The 17,924-nt window shown below is 37.8% G+C and overlaps 1 protein-coding gene and 1 non-coding gene across 6 annotated transcripts; both read left to right on the top strand.

The window, feature by feature from the left end:
- Positions 1–2,176: 2,176 nt before the first annotated feature.
- On the top strand, positions 2,177–2,249 carry Trnad-auc (transfer RNA aspartic acid (anticodon AUC)). The gene has a single exon. It is a non-coding gene; the product is annotated as a tRNA-Asp (tRNA).
- A 330-nt stretch (positions 2,250–2,579) lies between these two features.
- Positions 2,580–10,715, top strand: LOC134676013 (uncharacterized). 5 transcript variants are annotated; one of them, XM_063534326.1, is made up of 3 exons: positions 2,580–2,640; positions 4,973–5,161; positions 9,858–10,715. In XM_063534326.1, exon 3 carries the CDS (start codon positions 9,869–9,871, stop codon positions 10,694–10,696), a length of 828 nt encoding a protein of 275 aa, XP_063390396.1. In that variant the 5' UTR covers positions 2,580–2,640; positions 4,973–5,161; positions 9,858–9,868; the 3' UTR covers positions 10,697–10,715. The 5 variants fall into 5 exon arrangements, with proteins under 5 accessions (XP_063390396.1, XP_063390399.1, XP_063390395.1 ...); XM_063534325.1 differs by lacking the exon at positions 4,973–5,161 and adding an exon at positions 7,653–7,740 and having other exon boundaries at positions 2,623–2,640; XM_063534329.1 differs by lacking the exon at positions 4,973–5,161 and having other exon boundaries at positions 2,610–2,640.
- Positions 10,716–17,924: the final 7,209 nt, after the last annotated feature.

The raw sequence follows: 17,924 nt of genomic DNA, 5'->3' as shown, positions 1-17,924 counted from the left end.
TGCAACTTGTTCTCCATTTATTTCTATCCTACGTGGTGTGCTGTTCGTCATAAGCTTGGTCTTTGACATATTCATCTTCAGTCCAATCTCGAGGCTTGCGGTGCTTAGCTCTATAAGCATTTGTTGTAGCTCGGAAGCAGTTGAGGAGAAAACGACAATGTCGTCTGCGAACCGCTGATTGGTTAATCTGCGATCCCCGACGACAAGCCCCTTCTCTCCCAGCAAGTTTTTTGAAGACGTTCCAGAGTGCTGGTAAAAAGTTTCAACGTTAGCGGGTCTCCTTGCTTAACTCTTCTCTCAATTTTGAAGGACGGGCCAGAGGATTGCAGTTTGATGGCAGCGGTACTATTTGTATAAATGGTGTTCAGGACTTTTATGTAACATGGATCTATTTCTTGGTTTACCAGGGCAGTGAGTATGGAGTCATGGGTGATACTGTCAAATGCTTTGGAAGAATCTATGAAGGCGATGTAAAGTGGAAGTTTGTGTTCTTGGCATTTTTCAATTATTTGGTTTAAAGTGTGTAGGTGGTCCGTGGTGGAAAGGCCTGGTCTGAATCCTGCTTGCTCGGGTGGTTAGTGGCGATCTAGGCATCCAGATATGCGGCTTTCTATTACTTTTATGAAGGTTTTGTACAGATAGGAGACAAAGCTGATAGGGCGATAATTGCCTATATCAGCTTTGTCACCCTTCTTGTACAGTAGTATGATATAAGAGTGGCAAAATTGGTGTGGAAAATTATTTGTTTGGATTATACTATTGAATAATCGAGTGATGTGGGGAATTAATTCCTGCTCTCCTACCCTTAGAGCCTCGGTAGTGATACCGTCTTCTCCTGGGCTCCTGCTATATTTCATCTTACGAAGTGCAAGATAAACTTCATGCTCTGTTATGGGTGGGATTTCTTCGGAGGTTGTATCAGTTATTTGTGTCTGGAGGGGGTTAGAGTAAAGAGTACGGTAGTAATCTGTGGCTGTATCTAAAACCCGGTCTCTACTACCATGTTTTACTCCAGATTGGTCTCTTAAGTTTGTGATCCAACTTTTGCCGGCTGATGCTCCTTCCTTAGCAGTTTTCAGAGACTTGTTTTTAGTAAGGGCTGTTTCGACTAGTTTCGTTTGGTAACTCCTAATATCTGGACGTATAATTTACAATAAATTTAAAAGTGGAAAAATTACTGTCTTGGGTGAGACTTGAACTCACGGCCTTTGGATCGATACTCCAGCGCTCTGCCATCTGAGCCACCAAGACCTCAAAGCTAGCCAGCAAATCTTTCCACCATGTTATAGGTCAAGGGGACCCTTAGCGACATCTACCGTAAGAGTGTTATACTTCTTAAACGGCTACCGGAGTTCCAAGTCATATTGGAAATTCACCAGTTACGATGTGCTACCCATACTAATTTTAATTTTTAACAAGCAGAAACGTCTGCGAACGATGCTATTAAGCTTAGAATAAATTTAAAAGTGGAAAAATTACTGTCTTGGGTGAGACTTGAACTCACGGCCTCTGGATCGATACTCCAGCGCTCTGCCATCTGAGCCACCAAGACCTCATCCCTAGCCAGCAAATCTTTCCACCATGTTATAGGTCAAGGGGACCCTTAGCGACATCTACCGTAAGAGTGTTATACTTCTTAAACGGCTACCGGAGTTCCAAGTCATATTGGAAATTCACCAGTTACGATGTGCTACCCATACTAATTTTAATTTTTAACAAGCAGAAACGTCTGCGAACGATGCTATTAAGCTTAGAATAAATTTAAAAGTGGAAAAATTACTGTCTTGGGTGAGACTTGAACTCACGGCCTCTGGATCGATACTCCAGCGCTCTGCCATCTGAGCCACCAAGACCTCATCCCTAGCCAGCAAATCTTTCCACCATGTTATAGGTCAGGAGCGCTGGAGTATCGATCCAGAGGCCGTGAGTTCAAGTCTCACCCAAGACAGTAATTTTTCCACTTTTAAATTTATTCTAAGCTTAATAGCATCGTTCGCAGACGTTTCTGCTTGTTAAAAATTAAAATTAGTATGGGTAGCACATCGTAACTGGTGAATTTCCAATATGACTTGGAACTCCGGTAGCCGTTTAAGAAGTATAACACTCTTACGGTAGATGTCGCTAAGGGTCCCCTTGACCTATAACATGGTGGAAAGATTTGCTGGCTAGGGATGAGGTCTTGGTGGCTCAGATGGCAGAGCGCTGGAGTATCGATCCAGAGGCCGTGAGTTCAAGTCTCACCCAAGACAGTAATTTTTCCACTTTTAAATTTATTCTAAGCTTAATAGCATCGTTCGCAGACGTTTCTGCTTGTTAAAAATTAAAATTAGTATAATTTACATTTACATTTTTTTTCTGGAAACTATAACTGTCTATTAGGGGATTTCCCCTTCTTTATATCGCTAATCATGTGCAATAATAACCAGTATAAGTGAGATCTTCGACCACACACACTGGATACGTATCTCAAGCTCATGTTATACTGAATTGTACTCGCAGATGTATTTTGAGACCATTATAAACTATGACGTCATTATTAAATGTATATAAGGATCTGCTCTGGAGTAAAGGAACAGTGCAAAGCGCGCAAAGTATCGATATAGACTTGTTTTTCGTGTTTGAGTTCCAGACAAAGCTACAGTGAGTATTTTATACCTATTATTTGTTTCCTCCGCCAGGCGTGGCTTACAGTGAGCCGCTCACTCCGTGATTTCCCCGCGTCGCTACAAGCACATGCGGCCCACACCAATTTTGGTGTCTATTAGGATTATCTAGAAGTTGCCGGGCACCGCTTCGGAATGGACGCCTGCTCGCACTTGCGCCACCTAGCGGTCATATCTGTCGTACTAGACGCATTATGTTAGAGAGAGAACCTTCTGTACATAGTACTATTCTAACAGTATTCTTTATTCTGTGCCTCCGGCCGGAAAGCGTTGACTTTGGTCCTTTTCGGAATCCATTGTTGCGCCTAGGCCGACAATTAACATATACCTATGAGATCTGAGATATTTCTTAGTATACATACCCTAAGTATGTGATATACTAGGAGCCGATCAAAAATAGAAGATTGTTAACCAAGAGATGAAAGGCACTCATTTCTGCCGAGGTATTTTGGCGCTCGAACGCAGTGAGAGTTCGTATAAAATCTACCGCAGATTATTGAGACAAACCTTACTGCATGGTTTAACGATACTTTTGTAATTAAGTTTAGATATTGTGTTATACCTGCAGAATAAATTAATTAATTAATAAAGCATGGTTCACGGTAGTGACCCTGCCTGCTAAGCCGATGGTCCTGGGTTCGAATCCCAGTAAGGGCATTTATTTGTGTGATAAACACTAATATTTGTTCCTGAGTCATGGGTGTTTTCTATGTATATAAGTATGTATTTATCTATATAAGTATGTTTATCGTCGCCTAGCACCCATAGTACAAGCTTTGCTTAGTTTGGGGCTAGGTTGATCTGCAGTGGCGGATTTGCAGTCTTTGCCGCCCTAGGCCCCAAGTCTTGTAGCCGCCCCTTTCTCATATCATCATCAGCACCCATCATATTGACTACATCTAGATCAGGCAACGAAAAGATATATTATAGAGGGAAATGCTTTGGACACATTTTTTACTTACAATTAGTAACTTTTTTGGACTCGTTAGAAGGTGAACATATCAAAAGTTCCCTTGAGCGGGGGTTTGGTTTGAAGGTCACATTTTCGCTTATTATATCTCAGAAACTATACGTCCTTGTGACATGATCATAGGAAAAAAATAAGCAAATACTTTTTCATTTTAAAGGACAGTTTTACCAATAACATTGATTTTTTTATGTACCTACAAAACATTCGAAAAATCTACTTAGGAAACAAGAAAAACATTTTTTTTTGCCTGTTTTCTTGAATAAATGCTAAACTATTTATCCTAAAATTATAAAAAAAAAAATTGAGATTCTTACAATGAGCTCTTTGATTTGATATGTAACACGATATAGTTTGAAAAACTTTATTTTTAAATTTTCTCCTTTACCCCCCAAAAATGTCCTCCATATTTAAAATTCATTTATTTACGTTACACGTTCATCTTTGGGTCACAAACTTACATATGTGTGCCATATTTCAGCTTAATTGGTCCAGCAGTTTCGGAGAAAATAGGCTGTGACAGACGGACAGCCAGACGCACGAGTATAAGGGTTCCGTTTTTTCCTTTTGGGACGGAACCCTATAAACGGGGAACAAGGCGCGAAGGCGTCAACAATATGCGAAATCGACGCCACACTCGCGTTCGCGGCTTCGCGCCGCGATTCGCGCACAAGTGTGGAGGACCCTCCAGATATCATAAAAATTGTAGCTTTTAGCAAATTTAACCAACATTCATTTTGTATAATGATCATGTCGTTCGTTAGAACGCATAGTTTCCGAGATATAAGCGAAAAACTGAAAAATGTGACCTTCAAACCTCTCTCTTCCCCCGGCTTAAGGGCTACGGCCGGGGACTTTTGATATGTTCACCTCCTAGATAGTCCAAATAAAGTTAGGTACAAAGTCAATAATTGTGTTTCCAGCATTTCCCTCTATAGGTAGGTACCTTTTTTTGAGAATTCGTTGCCTGGCCTAATTTTGAGTTATTTTTTGTTATCATCAGCGAAATTATTGTCACAATTTGCCGCCCCTATATTTCGCCGCCCTAGGCCCGGGCCTACTGTGCCTTATGGGAAATCCGCCACTGTTGATCTGTGTAAGACGTCCACCAATATTTAATTTAATTCATATTTAATTTAATTTAATTTAGATCGGGCCGCGTCCGGTCCGGAGCTTCTGGCGCTTACTTTTCTATAACATGACAGGCGATCACTGATGCTTTCCATAGAAAACCATGCGCCGGAAGCTCCGGCCCGTACACGGCCCGGTCTAACGTGAGTCATCCTTAACCTATACCTACCTCTTTAAGACCAATAAGTCACCAGCTTTCTGTCTTTTCCAGAAATGCCTAAGAAGACGGTTGTCATGATCGGGCCTGGAGGTTGCTGTATCCCAACATTCCCAACTGTACCACCACTAGTGCAGTTACCAAACCCGTTTCCAAAGCCGTGGGACCCTTTGGAAACGGTGTACGGACCTTTCGGAGGTGGCTGCTTTGGTGCAGGAAAGAAGTAAATTCCTGTGACATCATGTACGCATATTTGTAATAAAGATATGTGGTTCTATAATGTGTTTTCATTTTTAGAATTAGGGTTAGTAGCACCATCCACACTTCACAGACCGAACAATGGCAATCGGACGCGAACTTCAGTTAGACCAAGAAAAGTCTGCAGCGATTTTGACAGCCCTCGCAGTGCCAGTGTTCTTTTAAACGTCAAACTTCTATGAAATTATGACGAATAAAAAAAACACGCACTGTGTGCTGGGCTATCAAAATCGCTGCAGACTTTTCTTGATCTAACTTCATGAAACTTACCCACACATATAATATTTATTGTAGCAACAAAAATACATCATTTGTTGTTTATAATATTTGTTTATTTATTATATTCTGTTTTTAATATTTGTTGTTATAGCGGCAACAGAAATACATCATCTATGAAAATTTCAACTGTTCGTGAGTTACAGCTTGGTGACAGACAGACAGACGGACGGACAGACGAACAGACGGACAGACGGACAGCAAAGTCTTAAGGGGCCCACTGATTAACAGAACTGTCAAAATTTTGTTCTAACTGACAGGCCGATACCGTCCGGCGGACTGTTAATCAGTAGGCCCCTTTAGTAATAGGGTCCCGTTTTTACCCTTTTGGTACGGAACCCTAATTATAACAAAGATTATGGCATTAATGCAACGATTGTTTTATTATAATTATATTAAACATTACACACCTATTAATGGGAAAAAACTCATTTATTGTGAAAATAAGTGTTATAAAATGAATACAAAACTAAAATTAACTACAACTAAAAACTAAAGCTAAAAATTAAAAATACCTATCAAAATTTTGCGCTCTTGGTAAGGTGCCCATCACGCTGGCAGCGTTCCCGCGCTGGATTTCTATGGCCAATCTTTGCGCGAGAAAGCTGCCCGCGCGAGGGTCACCTGTGGCCTGCCTTAGGCGTTTGCTGAGCTCCTTGTGGAGCCCCCGAGCCCCCCTACCCTACGGACCTAGTGTCTCGACGCCGAAGGCTACTAATTCGTAGTGTCCTATTAATTACATTATTTCTTAAGCTAATAATGTAAAACAAAGCAAGCGTTTTCGATGATATAACGCATTTACTTTCCACACGCGATCCTAATCACTCATCAATGAAATGCACTAATATGACGCGTGCGCATAGTCACTCGTCACGATAAAAAACCGGCCAAGTGCGAGTCGGACTCGCGCACGAAGGGTTCCGTACCATTACGCAAAGAACGGCAAATAAAATCACGTTTGTTGTATGGGAGTAATATTTATTATATCCTGTTTTTAGTATTGGTACCTATAGCGGCAACAGAAATACATCATCTGTGAAAATTTCAACTAAGGTGTTTACTCGGGTAGTTCCGAATGACGAAAACTGTCGGTTAATTCCGATAAGAGACTTTTATTATGATAGAATTAAGGGTGATTTTCATCTGAATTTCGAAATTATCCAACTTTCGGTATTACCCTAATACACCTTATCTAGCTTTTATGGTTCATGAGATACAGCCTGGTGACAGACAGACGGACGGACAGCGGAGTCTTAGTAATAGGGTCACGTTTTTACACTTTGGTTACGGAACCCTAAAAAACGGAGCAATGGAGGCTGATTCTAATTTGACGATATTTGGTTAGTACTAGATCATGACGTCACGATCAAGTTGAAGCCGTCAAGAAGTATGGAAAACAGAAAATAGAGAATATTGCGTTTATGTGGGTATATTTATAGTGGCTATATAATTAATTTTGTAACAAATTGTAATCAATCGAATGGTAATGGTACCTATGGAAGTAATAAAATTATAATCTTTGAGGTCTTCATTTTTATATCACTTTCATGTATTCATTGCGATAAATTACTATTTTTCCATCTATTTAGCTAGATTTTATTATTAAATTTGGCACGTGTCATCGTCATTTGTTACAATTTTGATCTTGTTATGATACGACCTTTACATAACTCACAGACTGATAGTACAATTCAGGGATAAGTTCGAGCGAAATGTTTTATGAGGTTAGGATTTAACAATGTCAGTATAAAAGTAAAATATAAACACATTATAAAATACCTAACCTAGTAGGGTGCCGCCGGCAGCGACCGGGGCAGGGCCCAAGCTGCCGGTGGTCAGGGCCGCAGAGTGAGGAACCGACGTACTATACGCGCCGTGTCCAAAATTACCGCCTTCTGCATCTGACCCTTGATCCAATCACCCAGCGAGAATCTCTCTAGGTGTCGGTCGAGACTCTTCGCTTATTTATTTATTACATTATTATATTTACTTCTTTACAGTAAAAGTAAATTCTGTCTACCTACATAGCCGTTACGCAAAGCGTTATAACAATAACTATTAAACCGTCTAAACAATCACAATTTCTTTATTTCATTAAGTAATCATGTAACACTTAAAATTCTGGTGAGAAAAAATCACTTTCTTTGCTCAGTGCAATGGAAACGCATACATAACCTATATTTCCTTCCTTTCTTACTAGTTATATAGCAGTTAGCCGTGTGTGAACTCTTAATCGAGTACCACCGCGGGTTGGAGGAGGTCAATTATTTATTAAAAATATTGATAAGGTTTGTGCTGGTTGGAGTTGAACGAACTAGAGTTGAGAGTGAGCTGTGGTGATTTGTGCACGCTTGGTTGTGAGTTTACGTGTTACGTATCGCGTCGAATGAGTGAATTGCAAAAAAAAATACGTTATTAGGAGCAGTGAAGAAGCTGTGATTAGTCTTAATTTCATTGATTCATTTGTGTTACAAAAATTAACTAGAGTTAAACCAATAAATGTCTGCAGCGATATTGATAGCCCACCTAGTGCAAGTGTTCGTTCATAGACGTTTGACATTTAAAATGATACTTGCACAGCGTGGGCTATCAAAATCGGTGCAGACTTTTCTGGGTCTAACTCTATGTAAATTGTATTGTATTGTACTTAATTCGTACACATATAAGTCTATAGCATACACTAACACACTTTCATGCTTCTAACTTAATTGGAAATGGCTTAACTGTGGTAACACAATGGAATCAATTAACTTTAGATTAATTACAGGTACAATTTTTTTGCAATTCACTCGAATGGTCCCTGTGACAGTTCATTTGAATGAACGTAGAAAGTTGCAAGTTTAGCTTAAATAATTATTTATTTAGAAATCGTCACTACTTTGAAAAATTCTCGTATCTCGCACTGCTACTCAGAGTTAAAACGCAGTAACTCTGTATGCATCCCATACATAGTCACCACATTTTTGTTTTGATTGACTGAACAAGATACGAATTTTTTTTTTCAAAGTAGTGACGAATTGTAACATTAAAGCAATAAAAATACGGTAAGAACATATTGGTTCAAATTTTTTTTAAATAAGGCCAAAGAAAGAGACTTGAATTAACTCGAAATATATTATAATGTAATGTATGGTTTTCATCCCATTCTTATACAACTTAGTCTACATACCTCTCATTTATACTTTAGGGAAATAATTTTATTAGTAACTAAGGTTTTATTAAATAACTAGTAATAGTTTGAAAGCTAAACTCATAAATAGTCATAATCAAATAAAATCAAATAATTTAATTAACAAACAAACACAAAAAAACTATGTGTAATAATGAAAACTTATTTAGCCGTTATCTTATTTACAAACACTTTAGTTTATATTTATTTATTTATAGGTACACACAAGAATGAAGAATATTTGTTATTATTTAAGTTTTTTTAAATAATTAAAGTATTAAAAGTCAAGCTCACATTAAAATAACATAACAAAAACACAAACTATTATTATTTATACGCCAGAAGTTAATATGTAAATTATAAAATAATAAACATCAAACATCAAACATCAACATTTATTCAGCAAATAGGCCACAAGGGCACTTTTACACGTCAACATTGAATTTACATAAAATCAAAAATAATAACATCAACAATTTTATAAAATAAAACTAACAATTCAATCTAACGTATTACAATTACTAAGAGATGTATATGGTCTCTTAATGTCGAATTACATACAAAATACAGATAAAAAAAACACACACAAAAAAAATCTATAATATTTAGAGGTGTAAATGTCTCTAGGTGTCAGAACTATAAGATTATATAGTTTATCAAGTTATCCTTAGAGATGTATAAGGTCTCCAAGAGTCAATATCCTGTATAATTAATACATTCATTAAAAGAAAAGAAACATACGAGAACAGAATGAGGCGTCTCACTGTAATTAATTAATAAAAGTTACTAAGTATAATAGCTCGTGTTAGCTTAACAGACCAGTCTCCACAAACAGCACCCGTTCACGAGTATGACGCGTATCTCAGCCATCCAAACTGATGAATTTGCTCAAAATGTTCTTTTATCTACATACAATTATTGCAAACATTTAGGTATTTTATTTAAGTGTGTAAGTTTTACTACTAAATTAAGAATTAAATTTTATGCATTTTGGTCGGTTACTTTGATATTTCAATAGGTATTTCGAGCAATCCATAATTCCCTTATCAAACTGAGTAGTTACTGTAGCCTAATTATATTTTGTATCAATATTGTATTACTTTTAATAATACAACAATAACTATAATAAATACTTACTAATCTATGTACTCGCAAATCCTAATAAATATAAACGCTCTCGATTCCTTATCGCCAAGATAACCTCAAAACCTATGAACTGTGTTTACTTTGTTCCAGATATTTATACAATGCTGCCAATATTACTATTAATGCTATCAACGGCTTTAGCCGACAACTGCTCATATATTTACGACGGCCAACAATACACTAGATCATCAATCCTAACCATAAAAGGTTTACCAACAAACCTAGTGGTCAACCCGAATAATAAAGATCTTCACTTCACATTAATCGATCTAGAATCGCTACAAAATGACGACATTCAAACCAAAATGGATCAATACATACTTAGAAATGGAGAACCAATCAAGATTGACAATATCAACGGGCAAGCAGCAGCAGTCGACGTTAAAAATGATAGAGTATACATAGGCACTGATGATGGATTGACTTTGTTAAACAAAACTGACAAAGCCACCTTTGTTAGTTTGAAAGACGAAGACATAGTCCAAATATTCAAACCGAACCACGGAGACGATATATACGTTGTTATATTCCCAAACAACGAAGTATTTAAAGTAAACCTAAAGAAGAATGAAAAGAGAAGAGTCCAATACGTGCCTTGTGCTTTTATCATAGCAGTCGACGCTGATGATAATATATTTTACGAATGCGACTCTAAATACGTCAAAGTTCTACTAAAAGGGTTCCATGAGCCTATTGAGTTTGTTGGTATAGCTAAAAACGCTGCAAGAGCTATTGCTATCGAGGATAATCATAGAGTAGTTTTAGCTGCCAACGATGGCCTGTATCACCTGAAAGCAGATAATTCAATTCCTAAAAAGCTAATGGATCTAGATTTCGTGCCTGCAGGCATTGCGTTCGATGATGATGACTTCTATGTATCTACAAACGGGATGGTGTACAAATACAGTAATGACGATTGTGAGGAATAGAATAAATTATTTGAGAATTGTGATTGGTTTATTTTCCCATTGCCTGTTAGATCATACTCTAGCCTCCTAAGGCCCACGGTCCTACCTATAGCACTTATTCGGTTCGATGAAATTTAAATCATATTTAATTGGAACAGAGTCGCATTTCTTTTGTTTCGTTCAATTTTCAAACAAAACCAAAATCATCTCTATGGCCTAATCTTAAGTCTTATGGCTAAATCTAAATCTAATCTTCAGTGGCAAATTCTGGATTTTTCATTTTGTACCTATGGCTGGGCTAGAGCTATTTCTCTAAATCAAATCAAAAATCATCTAATTTGAATGAGTGACGAATTTAACTTTTCAATCGCGACAGTAATGAGGTAACGAACGTCACTCATTTTAAAAGGGATTTGATAGTACTATCTTAGTATATTAATAAAGAATTGAATTGAAATAAGCCTGATGGAGGAAAGAGGTATACTGTCCTTTGAAAATATGCAATAGCAATTTAGACGACGATCGGCGTCATTGCTTTTATTTAATCGTAGTTAAGTAAATAACGAAGACTGCCAACCACATGCCGCTGCTATCAGAGAGTTTATAGTTAGAGCTGATTTTACCTGTGGTAGGTACTTATATTCCAATTACAGTAAAATCAGGTAACTATATTGCTTAAGTTAAAATAAATGTGGAGCAGTTCCGTAATTGATCGAATATAATATTTATTATAATACCTAAATGTGATACTGGTGTTAACTGCTCATAGAGCAACGAGCAACGAACCGCTCTAGTTAGATCTGGGCGTCTGACATCTGTTCATCTGTGGAGGTCAGAATGCCAGGCTAAGTCTTTTCTACTGGTTTTAAGGGAGACATTTATTTTATAGATGGTCGATCCTATCTATATTTTATCACTAGAATAGACGACATTACGAATTATTGCGGAATTAAAAACCGTAGGCACTATGAATAACGTTACACTTCTCTTTACACTTGTTTCTCCCAGAAAAATCCCACAGTAAAGTTATATTCGAATTAAATACTTACATAGGTACTCATAGTACCTACTTCTTACACCAAAACTCTAAAAGTTTGCCCTCCACCGATGTACACCAATGTTTTATTCTAGTATTTCATCTTAATATCCCATAAAAATACATATAACATAAACAAAAAAAAATATAAACTTAAATGTTGAATAGTGTATTTGACTGTATTTAAAATCAATTATTTTACAACATGCATGAAATAAAGCACCAGAAGATTAATAGAGAAACGTACGACAGAATAGAAGTTTTTTAGACAAAGTTTCTATTTTAATACCCGTATAAAACTATAAAGAGTAGGTAATTTGATCGTGACGTCACATGCTAGTGTTACATATAAATTCCATAGTAGCAAAATCTTTTAGACAGTTCGAAAAAAGAAACTGATTTGACTAATAGTCAAATACCCTATAGGTAGCTGCCAGACGCTCCAGGCATTGAGGGTAACGCAGTGAATCTACTGACTAGTTTCGTTGCTTTTCAAATCGTTTACATTCCACGGCTAGCTCTTTTGATCAGGCTTGGGCTCATAAAAACTGTTCCGATGACTCATTCATTCTATCTAAGATCTAGAAACGGGCTAACTATGCTCAGACATTGTAAACACCTTTGGGGAGGCGGGAGGCCTTCGTCCAGCAGTGGACATCTTTTGGCTGACATATGCCTATACTCCAAATCCGCGCAAGACAATTGTTCATCATCATCATCATAACTTAAGAGCTTGTCGGTGGAGTAATCGCCAATCATTTCTTTCTTGTGCAAGTCTTTTAATTTCCTCATACGACGCATTATTAGTTGTCAAGCGGAGCCCAGGCTCTCATGAGCCGTGGCGAAATGCCGGGATAACGCGAGGAAGAAGAAGACGACGCATTATGTTTTATTTGGCTGAGATAAGTAATTCTAGGTCTCCCTTCTTCTCTTGTTTTTTCCAGGATGTTTAGGAAAAAGTTGTCATCAAGTGTCGTATAAGATCTCCTACCATCATGCCTCTCGTATCTCTTATTGCATCCAACTATCAGATCCAATTTCTTCCTATTTTCTTGACTTCATATTACCATTGGCATCGTCTTCTAGACCTTTTATCCTATGACTGATTTGTCCGAAGACTCCTTAGAGCGATGTCTTCAGGCTCTTTAGCGCTAAGACCACCTGTTGACTGCTTCTATCTTTAATCGATTGTTTTTCTTTAAGCTGTATCTTTTAAGGAGGTGTGCCAATAAAGAATATTATATTATATTATAGAACATTCTTACACAGATTGACTAAGTCCCACAGTAAGCTCAAGAAGGCTCGTGTTGTGGGTACTCAGACAACGATATATATAATATACGAATACTTAAATACATAGAAAACACCCATGACTCAGGAACAAATATCTGTATCATCATACAAATAAATGCCCTTAATGGGATTCGAACCCAGGACCATCGGCTTCGCAGGCAGGGTCACTACCCACTAGGCCAGACCGGTCGTCAAGAATATTCTATCTATCTATCTATGGGCCCGTCGGATTTTGAAATAGACATCTATTAGACATCTTTTAGACATCACCAAGATACGATAACGATATGTTTAAGATCTAACCTGTGCCCAATATGCATTCTTTGAGAGGACCTCCAGCGACCCAACCAAACACCGTTTCGATCAGTAAAGGTTTGTTAGGTCCATGGCTAATCTTATTGTTTAGCAACAACGAATAGAAATATTCAGCTCCTATAAGAAGGTCTATCTCGTCAGGTTCGTATAATGTAGGGTCTGCAAGCAATTTCTTAATTTTTGCAGGAATGTTGGGCCCGATTCGGATTTTGAAATAGACATCTATTAGACATCTGTTAGACATCTTTTAGACATCACCAAGATACGATAACGATATGTTTAAGATCTAACCTGTCAAATTTGATATTTGCGCGATTCTGGAGATACTCTTGAACGATTTCCACAGGATATGACTTAGAGATCCAATTCACATCTAATAGATATCTTACTCTATCTAACGTAATAATAAGTGACATTGGTTGCCCGAATTGCGCTGCAAAAGAGAACGTATCTAGAATGGATCTAGTACGTGTCGTCTCTTGTGAATATCTTGAAGTTCGAATACGGCAGTATGTGTCCTGCCCACTGCCACAAATAAGTAGGGCAAACCTTGGCTATTCAGTGATACGTATAGTTATTCGGTGACAGTGAGTTTTATTGTCTTTTAGCTGAGTTGCCTGGTAATTTTATTGCTTAAAACAATGTTTAAGATATACCATGGATGTGACTAATGTGGTGTAATATGGTTTCAAGTAATATAATTACGAGGTAACGCGGATAAAAGACATTAACAAGTGACTATCACCGGATAACCACGAAACACCGAATAGCCAACCAATTGCCCTACCTACCTACCTACCCAGAAATATAGATTTCATCTTAAGTCTAGGAATAAACTTTTTTGTTGATACGAATAGATAAAAACATCTTTTGTAATATAATAGAATAGAACGCATCGGTCTGTTATACAGGCTGCTTTTTTACTCTTTCTATATCGAGGAACTATGGAACTCCCATGATGAGAATTTACGAGGTCTACGCCTCACAGAGATTTTATGTAAATATTTTATTTATTATGCGCAATAAGACAATAAAAAGACAAATAAATAACTAAATCAATTTTTTAAACAAGCAGATACGCAACTCCGTAGCCCAATTCCGTAGCTCAATTGGCAGAGCTAACGCACGGATTGTGGAGGTTGCAGGTTCAAGTCCTGCCGGAAGCGTAATTTTTCCATTTTTTCCTTTAATATAAAATTTTAAATAAATAACTTATGAACATATTTTGAATTTCCAATGTATATCTAGTCAATGTATTAATGTATTAAATGTAATGTAATTAAGTATATTAATAATTTAAGATATGCAGACGATACCGTCATGCTAGCTAATAGTCCTGAAGAATTACAACATCTATTAAATCGTTTAGACTCCAAAATAAATTATTACAAGTTGAAAATGAACATTAGCAAAACTAAATTTATGGTAGTAAGCAAATCTAATACAACTCCACACATTTTAAGATTAAATAATACAGCATTAGAAAAGGTACAAAAGTACAGGTATCTGCCGCCCTAGCCAAGGTGACAATCGCTATCGTTTCGCCATCGAATCGCTTTGTGTCTCTCTATCACTCTTCCATATTGGTGTGATAGTGACAGTTGCGTTTCGTTCGCTACGGAGCGTTAGCGATTGGCATGTTGTCTACGGGGCCTGGGCTGCTGGCTGAACGAGAACTGGGATATGGAGCAGGAAATACGTGTCAGGATAGAGATTGCGCGAAATGCCTTTACAAAAATGCAGTCTATTTACTCCAACAAGGATATCAACCTAAAGCTTCGTTGGAGACTTGTGAAGTGCTATGTACTATCAGTACTTTTCTATGGCTGCGAAACGTGGACTCTTAATAAAGCTATGGAAAAGAAAATAGAAGCATTCGAAATGTGGCTATACAGGCGTATGTTAAAAATCTCCTGGACTGATAGAGTTACGAATGTGGAAGTACTTAAAAGAATGAACAAAAAGTTAGAGATTTTGATCACAGTAAAAAGAAGGAAAATATAATATACTACAGTTAATATTGGAGGGAAAAATTTATGGCAAGAGGGGAAGGGGAAGAAGGAGGGTCAACTGGCTAGACAACATAAAAAAATGGATGAACATGGATAACGCAGCCACGCTGGCAAGAATGGCTAAGAGCAGGAGAGAGATGGCAAAGGTGGTCGCCGACGTCCGTTAGGGCATGGCAAATAAAGAAGAAGAATGTATGTCTGCGTAGTTAAAACTAAGGATCCTATCCCGTCCTGATAGGGTTCTGATGTTGACGACTGTTGCATTTAACACTTTCGGTGCCGGGCGCCCCGTTTCCAGTACGAAATAAACACACATACGTGTTCTTGGCAGTGAATTTGTTAATTTTACCTCACTCATTTTATTGCCCTCATTACATCTATTTCAAATATCATAGAAATGGAAACTAACCTTCTTACAGATTTGCCAATAAACGTGCCGAAAAAATACTAAGAACACTTCATGGGAAGTTTTAAAAATTATCTCTGGTTGTTTCGCTCTCGGCACAATTCCCGTGGGGTCATTTTTGAGCTCTAATGAGCTTAGAGGATATAACCAACGGAGACGCCGTGTCTAAAATTTTCGGTACAAAATAGTCTGCCGTTTTTTGCGGGGGAGGGGTAGCAATGCACGCACGAGAACTTTCCAAAGTTGCGAAACTTTCCACATGAGAAATTCTCGGTAACTTCTGAGAATGTTCTCGAGAACGAGAATTTATTTATTTATCGTAGTTTATACCTTGAATATTCACGATAGTTTAGGTGTAGTCCTTACCCCCAGAAAATTCCGACTTTTGGTCGTCCGCTTCCGGTCAGAAAAATGTATGACGGCCCGGCCAAACGGTCACACTTAGGTGGGGGGTGCTCGACCAAATGTCATAGAGGCACCCTGGTAGTTTTTGACGCCGCCATTTTTTTTCAATATGGCCGACTTTTTTTTTAAACTTTTTTAATTTTGTCCTAGCGCGCTGAAATTTTGGTCACGGAATCTCGGGGTCCCCTAGATACTTATGAAAAATTTTTTTATGGAAAAATGCTACAATTGCGGGAAAACTGGCCACTTTTATTTTGTATGGCAACTTTTAAACGGTGCGTGATAGGTGGGGGGTGCTCGACCAAATGTCATAGAGGGTCCCGAGACAAAACAATCTGCATTAAAAAAAAACAAAATGGCCGACTTTTTTTTAAATTTTTTTCAAGTTGGTCCGAGCGCGCTGAGATTTGGCATGGCGGGAGACAGAGGCCTCTAGATTCTAATGAAACAAAAAAAAAATTTGGAAAATATTGTCGAAAGCCGAAATGTTCTCTGATATAAAGTGAGAATTTAAGCAACTTATTGGTAAATTTATCACATCAACAAAATAGCTAACTGTAATAGACAATAATATATGCATAATAACATTTAGTTTTAAGTTATTCTTATTTAAACTTTATTTCAAGTATATTCTCTTGTTTAAACAATAATTTCCATGTTGCAGGAATGTTCTGAGAACATTCTCGAGAACGTTTCCGCTTTTTGGGAATGTTCTGCAATTTGTACATTGCTAGGGAGGGGCACATCAAATGTATAGGTACGTCATGTCAGATAAACGTCAGTCCATACATATGGTTGACATGTGGTTGACTATTGGCCGCCTATTTTCGACAGAGGGGAACGCCTGTTAATGGAGGCTCAATTAATTACTTCGAGCTAATGAGACTTTTATACAGTTGTAGTGCATAATTGTTTTCCATCGTATTTTCTCGGACACGTTCGTAGGTATTTGTCATGCTACTTGTACTTCAGTCAACCTCAGTACTTTTCGTATCAAGAGTATCAAGACTGAAAATAGCAAGATACGTTCGTACACTTCCGTGAAAACACGATGGAAAATGATTACTCACGTTAGACCGGGCCGTGTCCGACCCGGAGCTTCCGGTGCATCGTTTTCTATGGAAAGCATCACGTGATCGCCTGTCATGTCATAGAAAAGTAAGGGCCGGAAGCTCCGATCCGGACACGGCCCGCGCGGTCTAACGTGAGTCATCCTTTATGCACATCTGTAGTTATTTTTGTTCATTGTTATTCATAGATCTGACATCAACCTGTATCCCTTTCAGTAGTTATTGGATCACTATTATAAAACAAATCAGTCATTGAATGACGGCTAAGATGTTTTATAAACGAGGCGGAAGTGTGACTCCAGCAGTCGTGGTCTAGGATTCAAAGAGGTGAGAGATTTATTTTATTTTATTTTCTTTCATCATCATTATCAACTTAAGAGTTATTCTCTTGTCGGTGCAGTATCTTCCAGCTTCCCCTATCTTGCGCCAGCTCTTTGACGACACGACCCCTACTTTTTCTTTCACTTGCTCCGAAAAGCTGTGTCTGGGTTTTCCTCTTCCCCGCTTGTGTCCTCCGCCCCTCCAGGATAGTTTTAAAGAAGTGGTCGTGTCGTATTAAGTGTCCAATCATTTTTCCGCGTCTATTACGATGGTGTTCAGGATAGCTCTCCTTTCATTCACTCTTCTTAGCTTCTTATTTTCTTTATTAGAAAAAAAAAACAGATACAGGCCATTAACAATACACAGATAAGATTATAAAATGATAAATTTA

This window comes from Cydia fagiglandana, chromosome 23 (assembly GCF_963556715.1).
Source record: "Cydia fagiglandana chromosome 23, ilCydFagi1.1, whole genome shotgun sequence".
Lineage (NCBI taxonomy): Eukaryota > Metazoa > Arthropoda > Insecta > Lepidoptera > Tortricidae > Cydia > Cydia fagiglandana.
This window is presented reverse-complemented; position numbering and strand designations above follow the sequence as displayed.